The sequence below is a fragment of the Hyperolius riggenbachi genome, chromosome 8 (assembly GCF_040937935.1).
Source record: "Hyperolius riggenbachi isolate aHypRig1 chromosome 8, aHypRig1.pri, whole genome shotgun sequence".
NCBI lineage: Eukaryota > Metazoa > Chordata > Amphibia > Anura > Hyperoliidae > Hyperolius > Hyperolius riggenbachi.
In genome coordinates this window covers 64,341,839-64,363,734 of record NC_090653.1, presented here as the reverse complement: position 1 = coordinate 64,363,734, position 21,896 = coordinate 64,341,839, and the positions used below count along the sequence as shown (strand labels likewise).

The 21,896-nt window shown below is 46.2% G+C and overlaps 1 protein-coding gene across 2 annotated transcripts in view; it reads right to left on the bottom strand.

Annotated features, from left to right (window-relative positions):
- DLL3 (delta like canonical Notch ligand 3) overlaps positions 1-21,896 on the bottom strand; it is a 109,009-nt gene that overhangs the window by 61,301 nt on the left and 25,812 nt on the right. For both annotated transcript variants that reach the window (XM_068249442.1, XM_068249441.1), the window contains exon 3: positions 15,898-15,955. In XM_068249442.1, the coding sequence (XP_068105543.1) occupies positions 15,898-15,955 (58 nt within the window). The remainder of the gene's footprint in view (positions 1-15,897; positions 15,956-21,896) is intronic.

The following is a 21,896-nucleotide window of genomic DNA, read 5'->3' as shown; positions in this document are numbered from 1 at the left end:
AGCTATAAGTGAACATTTGTGGTTACCCACAATGCACCTCTACTGAATATACAAATTATCCCTTTTCCCCCTTGGTAAGCCAAGCAAGCATCCAGAACCGCTGGTGTATAGCAAGCCTATAGATTTAAACTTTACACAGCCATATTAAACCCACATGTAGACAGCCTGTTTCGGACTTTTGGTCCTCATCAGTACATGGCAGGGCAGGGATTGATAAGTCTGTATGGGGATAGGGCTTGGACCAGTACAACAGAGTAACCAAGCAGCTCGGGGTGACCCAAACTACTAGGAATGTATAGTCAATGAGAAGTGTGTTTCACTGTCACTGTTAAAGCATGCATTTTGAAATAAGCCACTGCATGCAGTGTTGTGATGCCGCAGGCTGTTATACCGCAACGCACTGGCCTCACTGCGAATGTCGCATAGGCGGTGTGTTGCCATGCAGAGAGCCGTGTTACAAAGTGGCCATTATGCAGCACCACAAAGCACCACTATGAACATAGCATGAGGCTGGTTTCACACAGTAAAATGGCGTTAGCGTTGCGTAGTGTCCGCCGCACCGCCAAAAACAGGCCTTCAAGGAACGCCGCGTTAGTACATGGTGTTCCCTGTCTGGCATTCGGCCAAGCAGGAAGTGACGCGTGATTGTGGTCACTTCCTGTTTCGGGTATGTGGAAGTGCAAGAAAGCGTATTGTAAAAATATTCACGGCACGACATCGCAACGCCAACTTCTTCAAAGAAGCCTGTGTCGCTATAGGCTAACATGAATTCTGGGCTGACGCAGATCGCCACAGGAGCCACAAGGTAACGTAGGTATGCGCTATCGTTAATTCAGGCACTTCCGGCGCAGCGTACCAAAACATGGGAAGTATGAACTTTCCCATAGGTTTTCCATATACTTAGAAAACAACATCTGCACTCCGAGATGTGAAGACGTGCAAGTACAGGAAAATCGAGTCATATATAGATAGAAGAAGAAAGCAACCCTTTACATATACGCTGCACAACCATGGAAAATGTATAAACAGTCAATATTTATTGAACCACAGAAGAAACATGCTTAAAAACACTTAAAAACCCATCAAGGGAAACATAGTAAGACACCTGATAATGTCAAACAATAAATAACACGCCTCACCTCACATATGATAAATAACTTGCACTGCTATGCTACATAATCTGAGGCTCAAGTTGTGAGCCCAGATATATGATAAGGACCCGGGTCTGAAGTGAGAATGGCTAGTGCTCAAAGATAAATAGGTGCAAGTGCACATGGAGGTGTGAGTGGAACACCAATGTAAAGGACTAGGATGCCAAGATATTTGCTTATAGAGAGATCAATAAGTGGCAAGATGTGTAGGCTTAGATGGCATGACAGGCATGACAGAGAAAAAAACACAAATGGCTGGAATACTACACCGGGTCAGCATTGTGAGGTAGAGCAGCAGTGCATCCAGGTAGACGGAGGGGTGAAGTCACTCCACGCGTGGCGTGGGCCACGTGACCACTTCATCAGGAGTAGGTCCCATGGTTTTCCTCTACACACCAGGCCAGTGTGCCACAATGTGCCGCAACACACCGTGCCAGTGTGAAAGGGCTCCAGCGTCTACTTGAAAAGGGCGCCTTGAAAAAAGGGTGTCTGGTGTAGCCCATATATGCCAAATTCGGCTACAAAAAGGGCGCCTGGTGTTCCCCATATACAAACTTCGGCTGCAAAGGGTGCCTGGTGTAGCCCATATACAAACTTCGGCTACAAAGGGCGCCTGGTGTAGCCCATATATTCCAAATTCGGCTACAAAGGGCATCCGGTGTAGCCCATAAATGTCAAATTCGGCTACAAAGGGCGCCTGGTGTAGCCCATATACGCCAAATTAGGCTAAAAAGGGCGCCTGTTGTAGCCCATACATGCCATATAGTTTTAGTTTATAAAAAGGATGCTGTTATAGGCAAAATTTGTTGGGCTATAAAAGGGCTCTAGATATAGCTGAGAAAAGTGATTACTATGACCTAACTTCTCCCTACTCTCGCACAGAACCCTCCCCTGATGGTGCTTAAAGTGATCTAAGCAGCTCCTGGCTTCAAATAGCTGAAAGGGCTGCCATGTTTCAGGAGTTCAAAAACTCCTGCTGCTTTTACAATGTCTTATGCAGGCTTATGCTGGGAATACACGGTTCGTTTTTGCCTTCGTTTAAACCTTCGATTCGTTCGGTAAACGAATCGAGTGTTGAAAACGTATGTGAAAATAGTCATAATCTCATTATAGTTTCGATTAATAGACCTCAAAAACGAACGACTAGTGATCGAACATGTTTGATATTATCTCTCTTTATCCATCTAATCGAGCCATTGGTAGGCTTGATGGCTGTTCAGATCGATTATATATTCGTTTATGCTAGTCCGTCCCTGTAAAAAGGGATTTTCGTTTCGTTTCTTTGCAGCCTTCGATCATTGGAAAAACGAAACCATCAGAATCGGAAAAAAAAACTAAACCGTGGGTGGTGATATTAACCGTATGACTGATTATTTCGGGATCGAAATTGACAAAAGGCACAATCGAAACGAAGGTTTAAACGAAGGCAAAAACGAACCGTGTATTCCCAGCATTAGTGTGAAATTCTTCAAGTGCATTTATGTTTTCTGTTTGAAGTACAATGGGGAAGGCTCAGGGTTTGTTTGTGGTCAATTAAGTCTAATGAGGTGATTTCTTATCAGCCTTCCATCATCTGTTGATCTCCGTCCACAGGTCCTTTCACCTTTCATGGGACGCAAGAAGTGTGTATTTTAACCCTTAAATGTAAAAAGATGAGGTAAAACAAAAGGTTTTTTTAATAATAAACCACATTTTTAGAATGCATTTTTAATTTGCTATAGAGCTGCACTGGGTGTTAAAAATGATGCTCGGTTCACTTTAACCCTAACCCCCCTGGTGGTGCCTAACCCCTCCCTGGAAGTGCCTAACTCTAAGACAGCCCCTGGTGATTACTATGACCTAACTTCTCCCTACTCTCACAAAGAACCCTCCCCTAACCCCCCTGGTGGTGTCTAACTCTAAGACCCCCCAGGTGGTGCCTAACCATAAGACTCCCCTGGTGGTGCCTAACCCTAAGGCCCCCCTGGTGGTGCCTAACCCTAAGGCCCCCCTGGTGGTGCCTAACCCTAAGACCGCCCAGGTGGTGCCTAACCATAAGACTCCCCTGGTGGTGCCTAACCCTAAGACCCCCCCAGGTGGTGCCTAACCCTAAGACCCCCCTGGTGGTGCCTAACCATAAGACTCTCCTGGTGGTGCCTAACCCTAAGACACCCCAGGTGGTGCCTAACCCTAAGACACCCCAGGTGGTGCCTAACCCTAAGACCCCCCAGGTGGTGCCTAACCCTAAGACTCCCCTGGTGGTGCCTAACTCTAAGACCCCCCAGGTGGTGCCTAACCCTAAGACCCCCCAGGTGGTGCCTAACCTTAAGACCCCCCAGGTGGTGCCTAACCCGAAGACTCCCGTGGTGGTGCCTAACCCTAAACCCCCCTAGTGGTGCCTAACCCTTAGAAACCCCCCCCCCCCCCCGCTTGTGATGCCTAATCCTAACCCCCCCCCCCTCCTGCACCCCCAAATCAAAAATCTTAGCTATAAAAGGGTGCCCTCTTGTAGCAGAATCAAAAACCTTGTATGCGAAAATCTTGTAGCTGAATAAAAAATATGGGCTACAAAAGGGGTGCCCTTTTGTAGCAGAATCATAAACCTTGTAGCCAAATAAAAGTAGCCGAAAACCTTGTAGCTGAAAAAAATATGAGCTACAAAGGGGCGCCTTGCTGTAGCCGCAAAAAACTTTGTAGCCGAAAAAATATGGGCTACAAAGGGGTGCCCTACTGTAGCCGAAAACCTTGTAGCCGAAAAAATATGGACTACAAAGGGGTGGCCTACTGTACTCGAAAACCTTGTAGCCCAAAAAATATGGGCTACAAAGGGGCGCCCTACTGTAGCCACAAACCTTGTAGCCAAATAAATTATAGGCAACAAAGGGGCGCCCACTTGTAGCCTATATCAAAACTCGGGCGCCCTTTTCACCACCTTGTAGCCCATATTTCCAGAAATAACATTGATGTCTATGGAGGCGCCCTTTTCATACCGGCAGCTCAGGCGCCCTTTTCAACGGATCCCCGTTTCCACTATGTCTAATTTGTTGTATTTCCCCGCATGTATAAATGGATGGGGAAACGCAGCCTACTGAAATCAATAGGCTGCTTTCTGATTTGCATGTGGAGGAAAAAATCGGACAGCGAACAGCAAAAATACGGATCGCGCATATGAATCTCCATAGCTGTGAACAGCATTGCTAGAGGCATTTGGATGTACTCTTGCATCTCTGCAAGGCCAGGCACGTGTGTCCCAAGATGCACACCGTCATGGTGGAAACAGTCCCTAAAAGTGAGTTTCCGCTAATTCTGTTGCAATGTGCATGCGGCACATGGCAAAGGATTTCATAATTATCCCGCATTGCAATGCACAGTACAGCGCCATTATTTATTTGCCATGCATGCGCAGCATGCGTGTTGTCCAGGAGGGCCCAGCATGGCTCGGGTTGTTAAGGCGAAATGCGCCGTATCGCAAAGCTAACCAGAAGGTGTGAATGGGCTCATTGCAGGAATGTTATTGTGTGATTATAAATCAAATTGAAAATGCACCCTTCTGCTGAGAAATGCATATCAACATGTGTGCTGGATGATTTGATATCTACACTAATGCTAATGTTACATTACATATATTATTCCTTTAAGCATAGCTCCCAACTGTAAAGGGATAGGTATAGTTACAGTACAATATACACCACCAGGGAAGTGGTTAGGGTTAGGCACCACCAGGGGGGGTGGTTAGGGTTAGGCACCACCAGGGGGGGTGGTTAGGGTTAGGCACCAACAGGGGGGTGGTTAGGGTTAGGCACCACCAGGGGGGTGGTTAGGGTTAGGCACCACCAGGGGGCTGGTTAGGGTTAGGCACCACCAGGGGGGTCTTAGGGTTAGCCACCACCAGGGGGTCTTAGGGTTAGGCACCACCAGGGGAGGTCTTAGGGTTAGGCACCACCAGGGGGGGTGGTTAGGGTTAGGCACCACCAGGGGGGGTCTAGGGGTTAGGGATAGGTACAGGAAGGGTTCTGTGTGAGAGTAGGGATAGGTATAGTTACAGTACAATATACACCACCAGGGGGGTGGTTAGTGTTAGGCACCACCAGGGGTGTCTAGGGGTTAGAGATAGGTACAGGGAGGGTTCTGTGTGAGAGTAGGAATAGGTATAGTTACAGTACAATATTTGTAATATACACTATTTATTAAATTATGTATATTTACACAAAAGGAGGGGGGGGGGTCTAGGGGATAGGGAGAGCCTACAGTTAGGTATAATTGCAGTAAAATACCTGTAAAATCTACCATTGTATTACTATGCTTAATACAAGTTTAAATATCGTTTTTGGGTATAGACGCTATTTGACGTTTCATTTCCGAATTCGTTTGTTGTTATAGACGGTATTTTGCCGTTTTATTTCCGTTTATTGAACCGATTTAGCACTACATTTTCGTTTATAAGCTATAAATGAAAAATATTGTTTTACATTACAACTTATAATTTCGACTATATCCCGCACCCTTTTTTCCAGGCGCCCTTTTTTGATACACGCATGTGTGCAGTCACACAGTTCCCTGACCTATCAACACTATGGTCTGAAATGACCCAGGAGAATTTTAAAAAGTCTTGCCAGCTAATAGTACATACCACTTAATACGTTAAGGTCATGTTTGCAAGATCACTTATGTTCTCCAATAATGTCCTCACAGGTTTAAAGTTACATTGAAGCAAAGAAAAAATTATGATATAATGAATTGGTTGCGTGGTAAGGATAATTAACAGAACATTAGTAGCAAAGAAAATGTCTTATTTTTAAAGTGTCATATTGTGATATTTTTAAAATGTAATATTTTTTATTTTCAATTATATAGTTATATAGTTTTTATTTATAACATTGCATCATTATCTAATATTTGCAGTTATATTTGCAGTTTACACACTACTTGGCATTCTAAATGATTTTACTAAGCAGGCTAGTGAACTTTTGAACTTTCCTCTGCAAAAAAAAAAAAATACAGTGACAGACACTTGAGATAATAAGCTTCAGAAGACAGCGCTCTCTGCGGCTTTGAAAGTCGTGGAGAGATCAGTGGCTCTTTTGCATAGATAACAACTGGAGTTTCTTAACTCTTCCTGTAAGGGAAACAATATTAGACTCATATCTGTGCTGCTAATGTTTTATTTCTTAGCTGTACAACACATACCAATCATTATATCATAAGTTTATTTTCACTTCAGATTCCCTTTAAGCTGTTGTCGTTGACAAGGAAAGTTTCAACTGATCTCAAACGAGATTGTTAGGAAAATCCCATACTTCCCACGTTGTGGTACGCTGTGGCGGAAGTGCTCGATTTAACGCTAACACATACCTACGTTACCGCGTGGCTCCTGCAGCAACCTGCGGTGATCTGCTTCTGCCTGGAAGCCATGTTAGTCTATGGCGATGCAAGGTTATTTAAACACATTGGCATTGTGGCGCTCATGTGCAGAAGCATATTTTAACAATACCCTTCTGTGCCCATACCCCAAGCAGGAAGTGACCGCAAGTGCGCATCACTTCCTGATCGGCCAAATGCCAGACGGGGAATACCGCGTACTAACGCACGATTTCCTGTAGGCCGGTTTTTGGCAGTGCAGCCGGAGCGCAGCACCGCAACACTAACATGCAGTGTGAAACCAGCCTCAGGGGAGGAGCATCCATTGGCTTGCAGTCAGTACAGCTATCTTATGACAATGTTCGATTTTCTATGTATCTACATATGCCCCAACCTGCAAAACACTGTTTGAAATGCAGGTAAGTAATTATGCTATTGCGCCATTATCAACACTCTTTTGGCGATGATGGCCAACTACGCGTACAGAAATCAGTTACAATCATTCTCTATTTTCTCAAACGACGCTGCGATCACTCAATAATGCGCGATCACTCGATAACTCGATTTATTTATTTTGCTCTATGTGTACGAAGCCTTTGGTATTATTCACACTGGGAATTCGCAAAATCACTAGCGATTTGCCTGCGATTTTTCTCTGTACAGGAAAGTGATTTTAGAGCCATTGCCTCTTGCGATTTTATAATATTAAACAGGGCCGGCTTTAGGGGGGGGGGGGGCGAGAGGGGGCAGAGCCCCCTCAAACAGACTTATTGCCCCCTCAAATCAGAGCCGCTGTCGCTCTGCCGCTGCGGCTGCTTCCTGGTCCGTGGCGGTGGCGCGGAGCGCAGAACGGTCATGTGATCAGTCACATGACCGCTTCTTCCTCGGGCGGCTCTCCGAGACGAGTCTCTGCTGTGAAGAAGGCAGTGGCAGGGCCGCGCCTGAGCGGGTGCTGCGCGGGTGCTGTGGGTGCTCCGACAGGCGCCGCCCGGCCGCCGCTCACCCCCTCTGGCCGTGGCTAACCTCCCACCCTCCCTCTAGCTGCTACCGCCGCCGCGTCACTCAGACCTCGATCAGCCGGCGACCAATCGTGCGGGCGCTAGGACCTAGCACACCGCACTGATATGTGACATCACTTCCGCATATAGTACGGGTGCGTCCGGCGGCACCCGCTCTAACTGGTAAGGTCGCCGCTGATCCTGAGGTCGGACACTGCAAGGTAAGGGGGGAGCGGCGGCGCCGGCTAGAGGGGGGGCCTCCCTGTCACTCACTCACTACCTAAAGGGCCTCCCTGTCACTCACTCACTACCTAAAGAGGCTCCCTGTCACTCACTCACTACCTAAAGGGGATCTCCTTGTCACTCACTCACTACCTAAAGGGGCTCCCTGTCACTCACTCACTACCTAAAGGGGCTCCCTGTCACTCACTGCCTAAAGGGGCTCTCCCTGTCACTCACTCACTGCCTAAAGGGGCTCCCTGTCACTCACTCACTACGTAAAGGGGCTCCCTGTCACTCACTCACTACCTAAAGGGGCTCCCTGTCAGTCACTCACTACCTAAAGGGGCTCCCTGTCACTCACTCACTACCTAAAGGGGCTCCCTGTCACTCACTCACTGCCTAAAGGGGCTCCCTGTCACTCACTCACTACCTAAAGGGGCTCCCTGTCACTCACTCACTGCCTAAAGGGGCTCCCTGTCACTCACTGCCTAAAGGGGCTCTCTGTCACTCACTGCCTAAAGGGGTTCCCTGTCACTCACTGCCTAAAGGGGCTCCCTGTCACTCACTACCTAAAGGGGCTCCCTGTCATTCACTCACTACCTAAAGGGGCTCCCTGTCACTCACTCACTACCTAAAGGGGCTCCCTGTCACTCACTCACTACCTAAAGGGGCTCCCTGTCACTCACTGCCTAAAGGGGCTCTCCCTGTCACTCACTCACTGCCTAAAGGGGCTCCCTGTCACTCACTCACTACCTAAAGGGGCTCCCTGTCACTCACTCACTACGTAAAGGGGCTCCCTGTCACTCACTCACTACCTAAAGGGGCTCCCTGTCAGTCACTCACTACCTAAAGGGGCTCCCTGTCACTCACTCACTACCTAAAGGGGCTCCCTGTCACTCACTCACTGCCTAAAGGGGCTCCCTGTCACTCACTCACTACCTAAAGGGGCTCCCTGTCACTCACTCACTGCCTAAAGGGGCTCCCTGTCACTCACTGCCTAAAGGGGCTCTCTGTCACTCACTGCCTAAAGGGGTTCCCTGTCACTCACTGCCTAAAGGGGCTCCCTGTCACTCACTACCTAAAGGGGCTCCCTGTCATTCACTCACTACCTAAAGGGGCTCCCTGTCACTCACTCACTACCTAAAGGGGCTCCCTGTCACTCACTCACTACCTAAAGGGGCTCCCTGTCACTCACTCACTACCTAAAGGGCCTCCCTGTCACTCACTGCCTAAAGGGGCTCCCTGTCACTCACTGCCTAAAGGGGCTCCCTGTAACTCACTGCCTCAAGGGGCTCCCTGTCACTCACTGCCTAAAGGGGCTCCCTGTCACTCACTGCCTAAAGGGCTCCCTGTCACTCACTGCCTAAAGGGCTCCCTGTCACTCACTGCCTAAAGGGCTCCCTGTCACTGCCTAAAGGGCTCCCTGTCACTCACTGCCCAAAGGCTCCCTGTCACTCACTACCTAAAGGGGGTCCAGGCTGGCTATATATACTGTGGACACTGGCTGTTTGTCATTATGTCTTATGCTGTTTGTCATTATGTCTTATGCTGTTGCTTATCTTTTAGAGCAGAGAGGAAGTTCTAAGAAAGTCTGCTTTAAGTCACCCTGCTCAGCCATGGTCCCACAACTCCATATAGTGTAATGTCACCCTGCTCAGCCATTGTCCCACAACTCCATATAGTGTAATGTCACCCTGCTCAGCCATTGTCCCACAACTCCATAAAGTGTAATGTCACCCTGCTCAGCCATTGTCCCACAACTCCATATAGTGTAATGTCACCCTGCTCAGCCATGGTCCCACAACTCCATATAGTGTAATGTCACCCTGCTCAGCCATGGTCCCACAACTCCATATAGTGTAATGTCACCCTGCTCAGCCATGGTCCCACAACTCCATATAGTGTAATGTCACCCTGCTCAGCCATGGTTCCACAACTCCATATAGTGTAATGTCACCCTGCTCAGCCATTGTCCCACAACTCCATATAGTGTAATGTCACCCTGCTCAGCCATGGTCCCAAAACTCCATATAATGTAATGTCACCCTGCTCAGCCATTGTCCCACAACTCCATATAGTGTAATGTCACCCTGCTCAGCCATGGTCCCACAACTCCATATTGTGTAATGTCACCCTGCTCAGCCATTGTCCCACAACTCCATATAGTGTAATGTCACCCTGCTCAGCCATGGTCCCACAACTCCATATAGTGTAATGTCAACCTGCTTAGCCATTGTCCCACAACTCCATATAGTGTAATGTCACCCTGCTCAGCCATTGTCCCACAACTCCATATAGTGTAATGTCACCCTGCTCAGCCATGGTCCCACAACTCCATATAGTGTAATGTCACCCTGCTCAGCCATTGTCCCACAACTCCATATAGTGTAATGTCACCCTGCTGAGCCATGGTCCCACAACTCCATATAGTGTAATGTCACCCTGCTCAGCCATTGTCCCACAACTCCATATAGTGTAATGTCACCCTGCTCAGCCATGGTCCCACAACTCCATGTAGTGTAATGTCACCCTGCTCAGCCATGGTCCCACAACTCCATATAGTGTAATGTCACCCTGCTCAGCCATGGTCCCACAACTCCATATAGTGTAATGTCACCCTGCTCAGCCATTGTCCCACAACTCCATCTAGTGTAATGTCACCCTGCTGAGCCATGGTCCCACAACTCCATATAGTGTAATGTCACCCTGCTCAGCCATTGTCCCACAACTCCATATAGTGTAATGTCACCCTGCTCAGCCATGGTCCCAAAACTCCATATAATGTAATGTCACCCTGCTCAGCCATTGTCCCACAACTCCATATAGTGTAATGTCACCCTGCTCAGCCATGGTCCCACAACTCCATATTGTGTAATGTCACCCTGCTCAGCCATTGTCCCACAACTCCATATAGTGTAATGTCACCCTGCTCAGCCATGGTCCCACAACTCCATATAGTGTAATGTCAACCTGCTCAGCCATTGTCCCACAACTCCATATAGTGTAATGTCACCCTGCCCAGCCATTGTCCCACAACTCCATATAGTGTAATGTCACCCTGCTCAGCCATGGTCCCACAACTCCATATAGTGTAATGTCACCCTGCTCAGCCATTGTCCCACAACTCCATATAGTGTAATGTCACCCTGCTCAGCCATGGTCCCACAACTCCATATAGTGTAATGTCACCCTGCTCAGCCATTGTCCCACAACTCCATATAGTGTAATGTCACCCTGCTCAGCCATGGTCCCACAACTCCATGTAGTGTAATGTCACCCTGCTCAGCCATGGTCCCACAACTCCATATAGTGTAATGTCACTCTGCTCAGCCACAACTCCATATAGTGTAATGTCACCCTGCTCAGCCATTGTCCCACAACTCCATCTAGTGTAATGTCACCCTGCTCAGCCATGGTCCCACAACTCCATATAGTGTAATGTCACCCTGCTCAGCCATGGTCCCACAACTCCATATACTTAATGTCAGCCTGCTCGGCCATTGTCCCACAACTCCATATAGTGTAATGTCACCCTGCTCAGCCATGGTCCCACAACTCCATATAGTGTAATGTCACCCTGCTCAGCCATGGTCCCACAACTCCATATAGTGTAATGTCACCCTGCTCGGCCATTGTCCCACAACTCCATATAGTGTTATGTCACCTTGCTCAGCCATTGTCCCACAACTCCATATAGTGTAATGTCACCCTGCTCGGCCATTGTCATAAAAAATTATTTTATCACCCTCAAATCCCCAGGGCAAAAATGGGGGAGCATTTCCTGGTAGAGGCAGAGCTTTCAGCAGTAGCTCTGCCTCTCCTCGCATCAATCCCTGCTGATCGCCGCCTCTTCCCGCCCCTCTCAGTCTTCCTTCACTGAGAGGGGTGGGGGAGAGGCGGTGGGGGAGAGGCGGAGATCCGCGGTGGATTGACGCAAATGGAGGCAGAGCTACAGCTCTGCCTCCCCCAGCAGCAAGATCCAAGACCAAGAAAGTCGTGGATTTTTGCCATAGGATTTGAGGGTGATAAAACCCTTATTCAGCTGCGGGATAGCGTTTTAGGTCTGGCATAGATCCTTAACATAAATAAGAGCTAAAAACTGATTTTTAAAGAGGTTTCAGTATCTCTTTAAGGGCTCTGCCTCTGATACAGGAGACCTGGGTTTGACTTTCGACTCTTCCTGTTCAGTAAGCCAACACCTATTCACTAAGGAGTCCTTGGACAAGACTCCCTCAGGCCTGGGACCCACTACAAAGCGCAAAGCACTATCGCAATAACTAGCAATTTGTGGTAGCGATTTTGGGAGTGATTTCCCTGCTCCTATACAATACATTAGAATGGAAACGCTCCCAAAATGCTGCATGTCCTGTGATTGCGATTTCCTTAATCACAATCACTCTAGTGGAATCTGTCCCATCCATTTACATTAGCAGAACGTTTCGGGAAATCGATAGTGATTGAAAGCAATCCCTAAACACTCAAAAAACTCTAGCGGGTTCCTAACACTAATTTTTAAGAGCAAGAAAAGGAACATATTAGAAGTAGATTAGGGATCAGCACACATTCAATAAAGAAATAAGGGAGATAGACAAAGCCATTTTTTTTAATTATTATTATTATGTAGTTACGTTGGTTTTAAAGTATTTTGGAAGGGCAGTTTAGATTCCACTTCTGTACCAAATTTTAGCTCCAGCCCAAATATTCCCGTAGTCCTGTGTAGACGCTCAGTGGCAGAGTTCATCCTATCTGTGTAGAAGTTTCTTGATTGCTGATGGGAAATATATCATTTTCTAAAGCCTGGTACACACATCCAATATTTTGATTGGCCAATCACTGGCCAATTTTACCACTTCCATGTAGTAAGAGGGCCAACAGATTTTGAATACTAGGAAAAGATTGTGTAGGCAACAGGGGAGTAACAATTGCCCTCCCCCCAATGGGTGTGACCGTGGGGGGCGCGCATGGGGGAGAATTATGTTAGGGGGCGCAGTGGCACTGTAGCCGATCACGGCTATTTTAGGGCCAGAAGGGGGGCACAGTGCAGTTGGGGGGGAGCAGGGGGCACACACAGCCGCAGGAAGGGGGCCCAACTCCCCCCCCCCCCCATCACCTTGGCCCACCTTCAGCACTCCCCCCTACAGAAATTACAGCAGCAGGGAACACAGAGCTGCTCACTTCTTCCGGGTTTCATGAGATGGAGCTCCAGTCTTCTCTGTTACAGCACCGCTCACTCTACTTCCTGATTAGAGGAAGTAGAATGAGTGACTGGCGCTGCAACAGAGAAGACTGGAGCTCCATCTCATGGAACCCGGTCGGAAGAGGTGAGTAGTCCTGTGTTCCCTTCCCGCTGGCCACTGCTGTAATTTCTGAAAGGGGGTGGGTGCTGAAGGGGGACCTGAGTTGAGGGAGGGGGGAGTCGGGCTCCACTACCCGCAGCTGTGTGTGCCTGCTGCTCCCTTCTCCTGCTATAACCCTGGGGCTACCTATACTGGGGCACATATACCTGGCTACCTATACTGGAGGCACCTATGCCTGGTTATCTGTACTGGGGGCACCTATACCAGGCTACCTATACTGAGGGCACCTATACCTGGCTACCTATACTGGGGGAGAACCTATACCTGGTTACCTATACTGGGGGTACCTATACCTGGCTATCTATATTGGGGGCACCTATACCTGGTTACCTATACTGGGGCACCTATACCTGGCTACCTATATTGGGGACACACATACCAGGCTACCTATACTGAAGGCACCTATACCTGGCTGCCTATACAGGGGGAACCTATAACTTGGCTTCCTATACTGGGGGCACCTATACCTGGCTTCCTATACTGGGGGTACCTATACCTGGCTACCTATACTGGAGGTACTTATACCTGGCTACCTTATTTATTTATGTATTTATATAGCGCCGACATATTATGCAGCACTGTACAGAGTATATTGTATTGTCACTAACTGTCCCTCAGAGGGGCTCACAATCTGGTCCCTAACATAGGTATGTTTATTTGTATGTATCATGTAGTGCATGTATCATAGGTATGTATCATACCTATACTGGGGGCACCTATACCTAGCTACCTATATGGCTGGATAGTGGCTGGATTGTATAATGGTTAAGGGCTCTGCCTCTGACACAGGAGACCAGGGTTCGAATCTCGGCTCTGCCTGTTCAGTAAGCCAGCACCTATTCAGTAGGAGACCTTGGGCAAGTCTTCCTAACACTGCTACTGCCTATAGAGCGCGTCCCAGTGGCTGCAGCTCTGGCGCTTTGAGTCCACCAGGAGAAAAGCGCGATATAAATGTTCTGTGTTTGTTTGTTTGTTTGTATATTGGGGAAACTATACCTGGTTACCTATATTGGGGGCATCTATACCAGAAAACCCATGCATGAGGCACCTCTGGCACTTCTGGCAACTTGAGAAAGGCCGTACAGGCCGAAACAGCGGGCTGTCGCTGCCTGTCAACTTTTTATTATGCAATAAAAGTTTAAGAGCTAATTAATACATACGGAGTGTGGTGCCGATCCTTTTCTGGAATATTGCGTTTGACCCTTTGGTACAAGAGTGAGGATCTTGGCACACACCTTTCAAGGAACTTTGAGCTTTATTTGGGTGCTCCTGGATACATATCTATACACTAGCATTTTGGAAAGACTCCTGTATCTATTTACCTGGAAGGGAGTGGCAATGTTGCTGGAACTCACAGATAGCCTATAAACTCCATCACCTTATTACAGCCCAAGAGGAATGTCCAAATAGTCATGTGGCCATAAGCGTTGGGCATTTTGCTTGGGAAGGAGAGAAGGATTTAGACCACTCCCACCTCACAAGGCACCCCCAAATGCTGTAGGCAGAAGGGGAGCTTCAAACTCACTGGCTTACTTTCTGCAGGGCCGGTTTTAGCAACAATTTGGCCCCAGGGCAAAATAAACCTGGGGGGCCCCCCAACAGTTACCCTGGAACAAATATCAGCATTGAGGGACCTTTTTTGCAGCTGGCATAGTCAGGGTGTGAAGCCCCAATCGGTCAGAGCTCCACATTCTGGCTATCCCAGCCTGCATGGGGGACAAGGGGTCAAAAAGTTTCAGGAGGGGGGACCCCACATAATTTTTTAAAAAAAAAATTCCCACACTCTAAACATAAAAAAAAAAAAATTTGGAAAAAATGCCAAGGATCTTCATACAGCCATATTGCGGCTGTATAGCGATCCCTGGCCAAAGCGCTGCGGCTGAGGAGGGGTTTCCAGGAGGTGCATACATACTGCATATGGACCCCCTGGAAACCCCGTCAGGAAATTCATTGCTCTTTCTTGTGATGCATGTAAAATTACTCTACATTTAGGTTTGCTACTAAAAGTGACATTTACCGCATTTAGAAGTATACTTTTTTCCTTCGAAACTTTAAAATCTATTTTCTCAAGAATTATAAGGTCTTTTTGAAAAATAGTTTTTTTCCTCTTATTCCCAATGATCTCCTTAACATAACCTGCAAATTTAGGGTTTCTAGCATTTAAGGTGGATTTGCTATTAACCGTTAAAGTCGGCGAGTTTTTAAATTTGTTTTTTTTTCCTTTGAAACTTTAAAATCGATTTTCTCAAAAACTATAAGGTCTTTTTGAAAAAATGTTTTCCTCTTGTAGCCACTGGGGGACCCTACAGGCTCTGGGGCCCTGGGCCAATTGCTTCCTTTGCCTCTATGGTAGCGTCGGTCTTGACTTTCTGCTTTCCATACCCCCATAAGGCTGGGTAAGGGGCTGGTTCACATATAAGGAAAAATAGAAACAAGAAGAAAATCATATTGAAGCCCAGCAGTGCTTTTGTTGTATAATAAAAATACTGCTTTGCGTAAACAGCATATGCGCTTTACAGGTGTTAAGTTATCATGTGATGTACCAGCTGAAAGTTGCTACTGCTGTATGCAAAAATCTTGCACCTATTGTAGACCTGCACTAATTTATGCACAAACTTTGCGCTAAATATTTTTTCTAATGCAGTCATCACAATGTTGATTAGATAACTCCGCACAATACATTTTGAGAGGCATTTATAGAACAAGTTTTACTGAATCAACCTCATTGTACTCACGTCTTGAAGGACCTGGAAGAGGTTTGTGGAATGTAGAGATTGACACTAACGTTTACAACTAGAAGAAATCATCAGTGAATAAGTTAGCAAAACTCACCTGTGGACTTCTCTGCCGAGTAAGTGCCCCAAGATTCAATAATAAGAGAGAAGATTCCCTGTAACAAAACAAGAGGTTCCATGTCATTATCACACATAGGCTTAATGACAGATAAAGAAAACATTGTAACAACTGGGAAACATGTATTGACCTGGCAGGAGGACCAGGGCTGGGGAGTCGGAATCAGAGCAATTTTGGGGTACCTGGAGTCAGAGGTCTTATAAACCGAGGAGTTGGAGTTGGATCATTTTTATACCCACTCCATAACCTCTTCATTGTATAACACCCAATTGAGGGCAGAAAAACTCCTAATTGAGGGCAGGTAAAGAAAGACCCTCAAGGAGGTTTCATGAGACATCTCCTTGTACAGCTAGAAGTGGACCTCCCTTGATAAAACCATCATTTTATTCAGGTAATGCACATGCACACATTTTTACACTTTGAGCATAACGGATACACACACACGTTCTTCAGGGCTGTTCTACACAATATGTAAGCTAAGGCATTTCTGGAGGGTTGGGCCTATGTCTATCAGGGTGGCTTTTATAAATTAACAAACTTGTTGTTAGAAAGTTTAAAGGCGGTGATAAACCTTTTTCTCCCAAAGGCAGCCATAGGACAAATAAAATGTGGACAATGGACATCCCTAAAATGGCTATGGTCTTACTTTTTATTTTTACATTTTAGCAGCCCCCATATTTCTCTCCTTCCACATCTTCCAAAGCAGAACACATCCCAGGAGCCAGGTATACAAGACACCTTCAAAATGTCAGCTGGATTCAATAGAGTTAGTTCCTAAAAATGTTCCCCTGGCTCCTGGATTGACAAACTAACTCCTTATTGCATGCTCAAGGGGATAAGTATAGGGGAGCAGTTCCATCCTTCAGACCAGGCGTTTTTGTGGCTACACTTGTTATAGATATGAAGATTATGATGTCTAAACTTATTTTATGACCCTTGCAAGATGGTCTCCCAGGCTGTGAGGGTCGGATCCATCTGAAAATGGCACCTGCGCATAATGACACACGGTGTTGCCGCTAATCCATTTGACGCTTATCGCTATTTAACGTTAAAGCCTTATCGTTATTTAGCGTTGACACACAGAACTTTCTCTGTACCTATCCTTAACCCCTAGACCCCCCCTGGTGGTGCCTAACCATAACAACTTCCCTGGTGGTGCCTAACCCTAACCACCCCCCTGGTGGTGCCAAACCCTAAGACCCCCCCCTGGTGGTGCCTTACCCTAACCACCCCCCTGGAGGTGCCTAACCCTAAGCACCCCCCTGGTGGTGCCTAACCCTAATGCTGGATACACACGGTTCGTTCCCGCACTCGATTCCCGTCGATGCGCCGCTCGATTCCCGTCGATTTGTTTATTTCCGACATGTCCGATTCGTGGTTCGATGGATCGTTTGGTCGATTTGCCATACTTTACATGGTAATCGACCTAAAAATCATCGAAATGCGCTCGGAAATGTTCGGGAATAATCGATTCGTCTGGAATCGAGCGGTGCATTTGATGCGGGAACGAAATGTGTGTATTCAGCATAAGACCTCCCTGGTGGTGCCTAACCCTAAGACCTCCCTGGTGGTGCCTAACCCTAAATCTCCCCTGGTGGTGCCTAACCCTAACCTTGGCAGTGGTACATTAAATCCGTTCACCGTTTTGCAGTTAAATAACTTCTGCAGTTTGGCTTATGTAGGTTAGCCATTGATAAATAACGTTACTGTGCGCAATAACGTCTGCTGTTTGGCATATGAACGGCGCTTTTGATAAATAACGTTACTGTGTGCCATTTTTCTTCTTTTTTTCCCTGTGCGCCATTATTATGCAGTACTATCGATAAATAGCGATAAGCGTATCTTTTTAATGCGGCGCCATTTTTATGCATAGGCGCTGTGCGCCATTATTCACTGATCTGGTGAGGGTCACCAGGGGTTGACAAGGGAAAGGGTGTAAACATTGGGAAGAGAAGGCATCAAAGTTTAGATTTAGATGATTTAAAGTTACACCCCTGGGCATATTTATATTATTATTTGTAAGAATCTTTATTTAATCAATGTTTTCCATTCAAAAGAATAAAACAAAGAGGGCATAAGATCATATAAAAGACACATGAACAGCCGTTACCCAGGTTACAGACACCCCTATTCTTTCTTTCTACAAGGAACATGGGATTTGAGCAACCTTCTTATCTAGACATCTTATCACTACCTATAGCCCAAAAACAAATGTACCCAAAGCAGTCCTATCTTATGTACCCAAAGCAGTCCTATCTACCCAACATCAACAGCAGTATATATTGTATATTAATTTGTTCACCTCACTTTATATCACAAATAGTTGACATCCTCTTTCATATGTTGCTGTTCAGGTTCAGTGGCGTAGCTATGGAGCTTTAGGCCCCGGTGCAAGATTTACATTGGGCCCCCCAAGCACTCTATACGTAACACTTGATACGGCGCATGGAAACCTGCCAAGGGCATCCACAGTGTCAGAGGTGCAAGAAGGGGATGGGGAACAGTGTGTTAATGATAACTGCTATTCAAAGCATCTGTAGAAGGGATTATTACCACCACACAGGGGCGTAGCAATAGGGGGTGCAGAGGTTGCGACTAGTTACATCGGGGCCCTTGGGCCAGAGGAGCCCCGTAGTGCCCTCCCTCAACTGCAGTATTAGCTCTCTATTGGTCCTGTGCTCATAATAATGACTTCTATATGCTGCTTTGAATAGTAGTAATCATTAAAAAGCTGTTCCCCATCCCTTTCTTGCACCTCTGCAACCCCTATTGCTACACTACTGTTCAGGTTCAGCCCGTACATGTCTCCATTTATATGCAGCCCCTTGTGTTCATTAAATATACCACTCATTGCATGCACTCCAGTAAATATGCAGCATTATACCTGTAGCCCTTTATACAGTGGGTTGCAAAAGTATTCTCTCCCTTGAAGTTTTCCACATTTTGTCATATTACTGCTACAAACCTGAATCAATTTTATTGGAATTCCACATGAAAGACCAACACAAAGTGGTGTACACATGAGAAGTGGAACGAAAATCATACATGATTCCAAACATTTTTTACAAATAAATAACTGCAAAATGGTGTGTGCATAATTATTCGGCTGCCTTTGATCTGAGTGCAGTCAGTTGCCTATAGACATTGCCTGATGAGTGCTAATGACTAAATAGAGTGCACCTGTGTGTAATCTAATGTCAGTACAAATACAGCTGCTCTGTGAGGGCCTCAGAGGTTGTCTAAGAGAATATTGGGAGCAACAACACCGTGAAGTCCAAAGAACACACAAGACAGGTCCAAGACAGGTCAGGGATCAAGTTATTGAGAAATTTAAAGCAGGCTTAGGCTTTCAAATAGATTTCCAAAGCCTTGAACATCCCAAGGAGCACTGTTCAAGCGATCATTCAGAAATGGAAGGAGTATGGCACAACTGTAAACCTACCAAGACAAGGCCATCCACCTAAACTCACAGGCCGAACAAGGAGAGCGCTGATCAGAAATGCAGTCAAGAGGCCCATGGTCACTCTGGACGAGCTGCAGAGATCTACAGCTCAGGTGGAAGACTCTGTCCATAGGACAACTATTACAAAGTTGGCCTTTATGGAAGAGTGGCAAGAAGAAAGGCATTGTTAACGGAAAGCATAAGAAGTCCCGTTTGCAGTTTGCCACAAGCCATGAGGGGGACACAGCAACCATGTGGAAGAAGGTGCTCTGGTCAGATGAGACCAAAATGGTACTTTTTGGCCAAAATGCAAAACGCTATGTGTGGCAGAAAACTAACACTGCACATCACTCTGAATGCACCATCCCCACTGTCAAATATGGTGGTGGCAGCATCATGCTCGGGGGTGCATCTCTTCAGCAGGGACAGGGAAGCTGGTCAGAGTTGATTGGAAGATGGATGGAGCCAAATACAGGGCAATCTTGGAAGAAAACCTCTTGGAGACTGCAAAAGACTTGAGACTGGGGTGGAGGTTCACCTTCCAGCAGGACAATGACCCTAAACATAAAGCCAGGGCAACAATGGAATGGTTTAAAACAAAACATATCTATGTGTTAGAATGGCTCAGTCAAAGTCCAGATCTAAATCCAATCGAGAATCTGTGGCAAGATCTGAAAACTGCTGTTCACAAACGCTGTCCATCTAATCTGACTGAGCTGGAGCTGTTTTGCAAAGAAGAATGGGCAAGGATTTCAGTCTCTAGATGTGCAAAGCTGGTAGAGACATACCCTAAAAGACTGGCAGCTGTAATTGCAGCAAAAGGTGGTTCTACAAAGTATTAACTCAGGGGCCGAATAATTACGCACACCCCACTTTGCAGTTATTTATTTGTAAAAAATGTTTGGAATGATGTATGATTTTCGATGCACTACTCACCACTCTGTATTGGTCTTTCACGTGGAATTCCAATAAAATTGATGCATGTTTGTGGCAGTAATGTGACAAAATGTGGAAAACTTCAAGGGGGCTGAATACTTTTGCAACCCACTGTAAGTGCCTCATACAAGTAACAGTGGTATCTGGATGTTCCATTTTTGTTTAGAAAAATTCACTGCATTCTATTCAGCTCTATGTTTCGCAAGGACTTTATGACAAACATTTTTTCACTTTCCTTACTTTGCTACAGTGTTTCAAAGCCAAACATTTGGAGCAATCCTGCATAGCTAAGATCTGTGTTTTAGCCTATCATTATGTTGGGTATTGGGGACACTTATACAGGCATATATTCACTGCTCAATCATGCTGCTAACAGTGGCGTCAGGCAGGGCCGGTTTAAGCGATAATGGGGCCCCAGGGCAAAATAAACCTGCCCCCCCCCCCCCCCCAACAGATACCCCTGATCAAAAATCAGCATTAAGGGACCTTCTTTGCAGCTGGTGTAGTCAGGGTGTGAAGCCCCAATCGGTCGGAGCTTCACATTCTGGCTACCCCAGCCTGCATGGGGGACAAGGGGTTAAAAAGTTTCAGGAGGGGGGACCCCACATAATTTAAAAAAAAAAAAAATTCACACACTCTAAACATAACATTTTTGGGGAGGGAAATAGGAAAAAATGCCAGGGATCTTCATGCAGCCATATTGTGGTTGTATAGCGATCCCTGGCCAAAGCGCTGCGGCTGCGTATGGGCCCCCTGGAAACCCCGCCAGGAAATGTATTGCTCTTTCTTTTGATGCATGTAAAATTACACTGCCGTTAGGTTTGCTACTAAAAGTGAAATTTACTGCATTTAAAAGTATACTTTTTTCCTTCGAAACTTTAAAATCGATTTTCTCAAAAACTATAAAGTGTTTTTGAAAAATAGTTTTTTCCTCTTATTCCCAATGATCTCCTTAACAAATCCCGCAAATTTAGGGTTTCTAGCATTTAAGGTGGATTTGCTATTAACCGTTCAAGTCAGCGGGTTTTTAAATGTGTATTTTTTTTCCTTTGAAACTTTAAAATCAGTTTTCTCAAAAACTATAAGGTCGATTTGAAATTTTTTTCCCTCTTGTAGCTACTGGGGGCCCCTACAAGCTCTGGGGCCCTGGGGCAATTGCCCCCTTTGCCTCTATGGTAACGCCGGCCCTGGCGTCAGGAGACCATTATTATGTTGCTGAAGGCCCCTTTTCGTCTTAAAAAAACTCAACCGTGATTGCAAACATGTTGCGATTTTATCTATACTCAGTGCACAATTTACAACGCTATTATTGAGTGTTCCGGTAGGTGTTACAGCGCATCTGAGTTAGCAATTTCCAGCAGAGGATGAGAAAAAAAGCACTGTAAAATCTTTAAATTAGGAATCGCAAGAAAATTGCTTAGCACCATGATTGCTATGCAATGCACTTCCATTGACATCACCTAATCGCCAATGCAGGAAAAATGCAGCAGGCACTGCGCTGGCGTTTAGGTAAAAATCTAATCGCCCAAGTTGGAAAATGGCCCCACGATTATGATGCTAATTGCTATTAACAAAACAGAAACAATCCAAAAATCAGCAA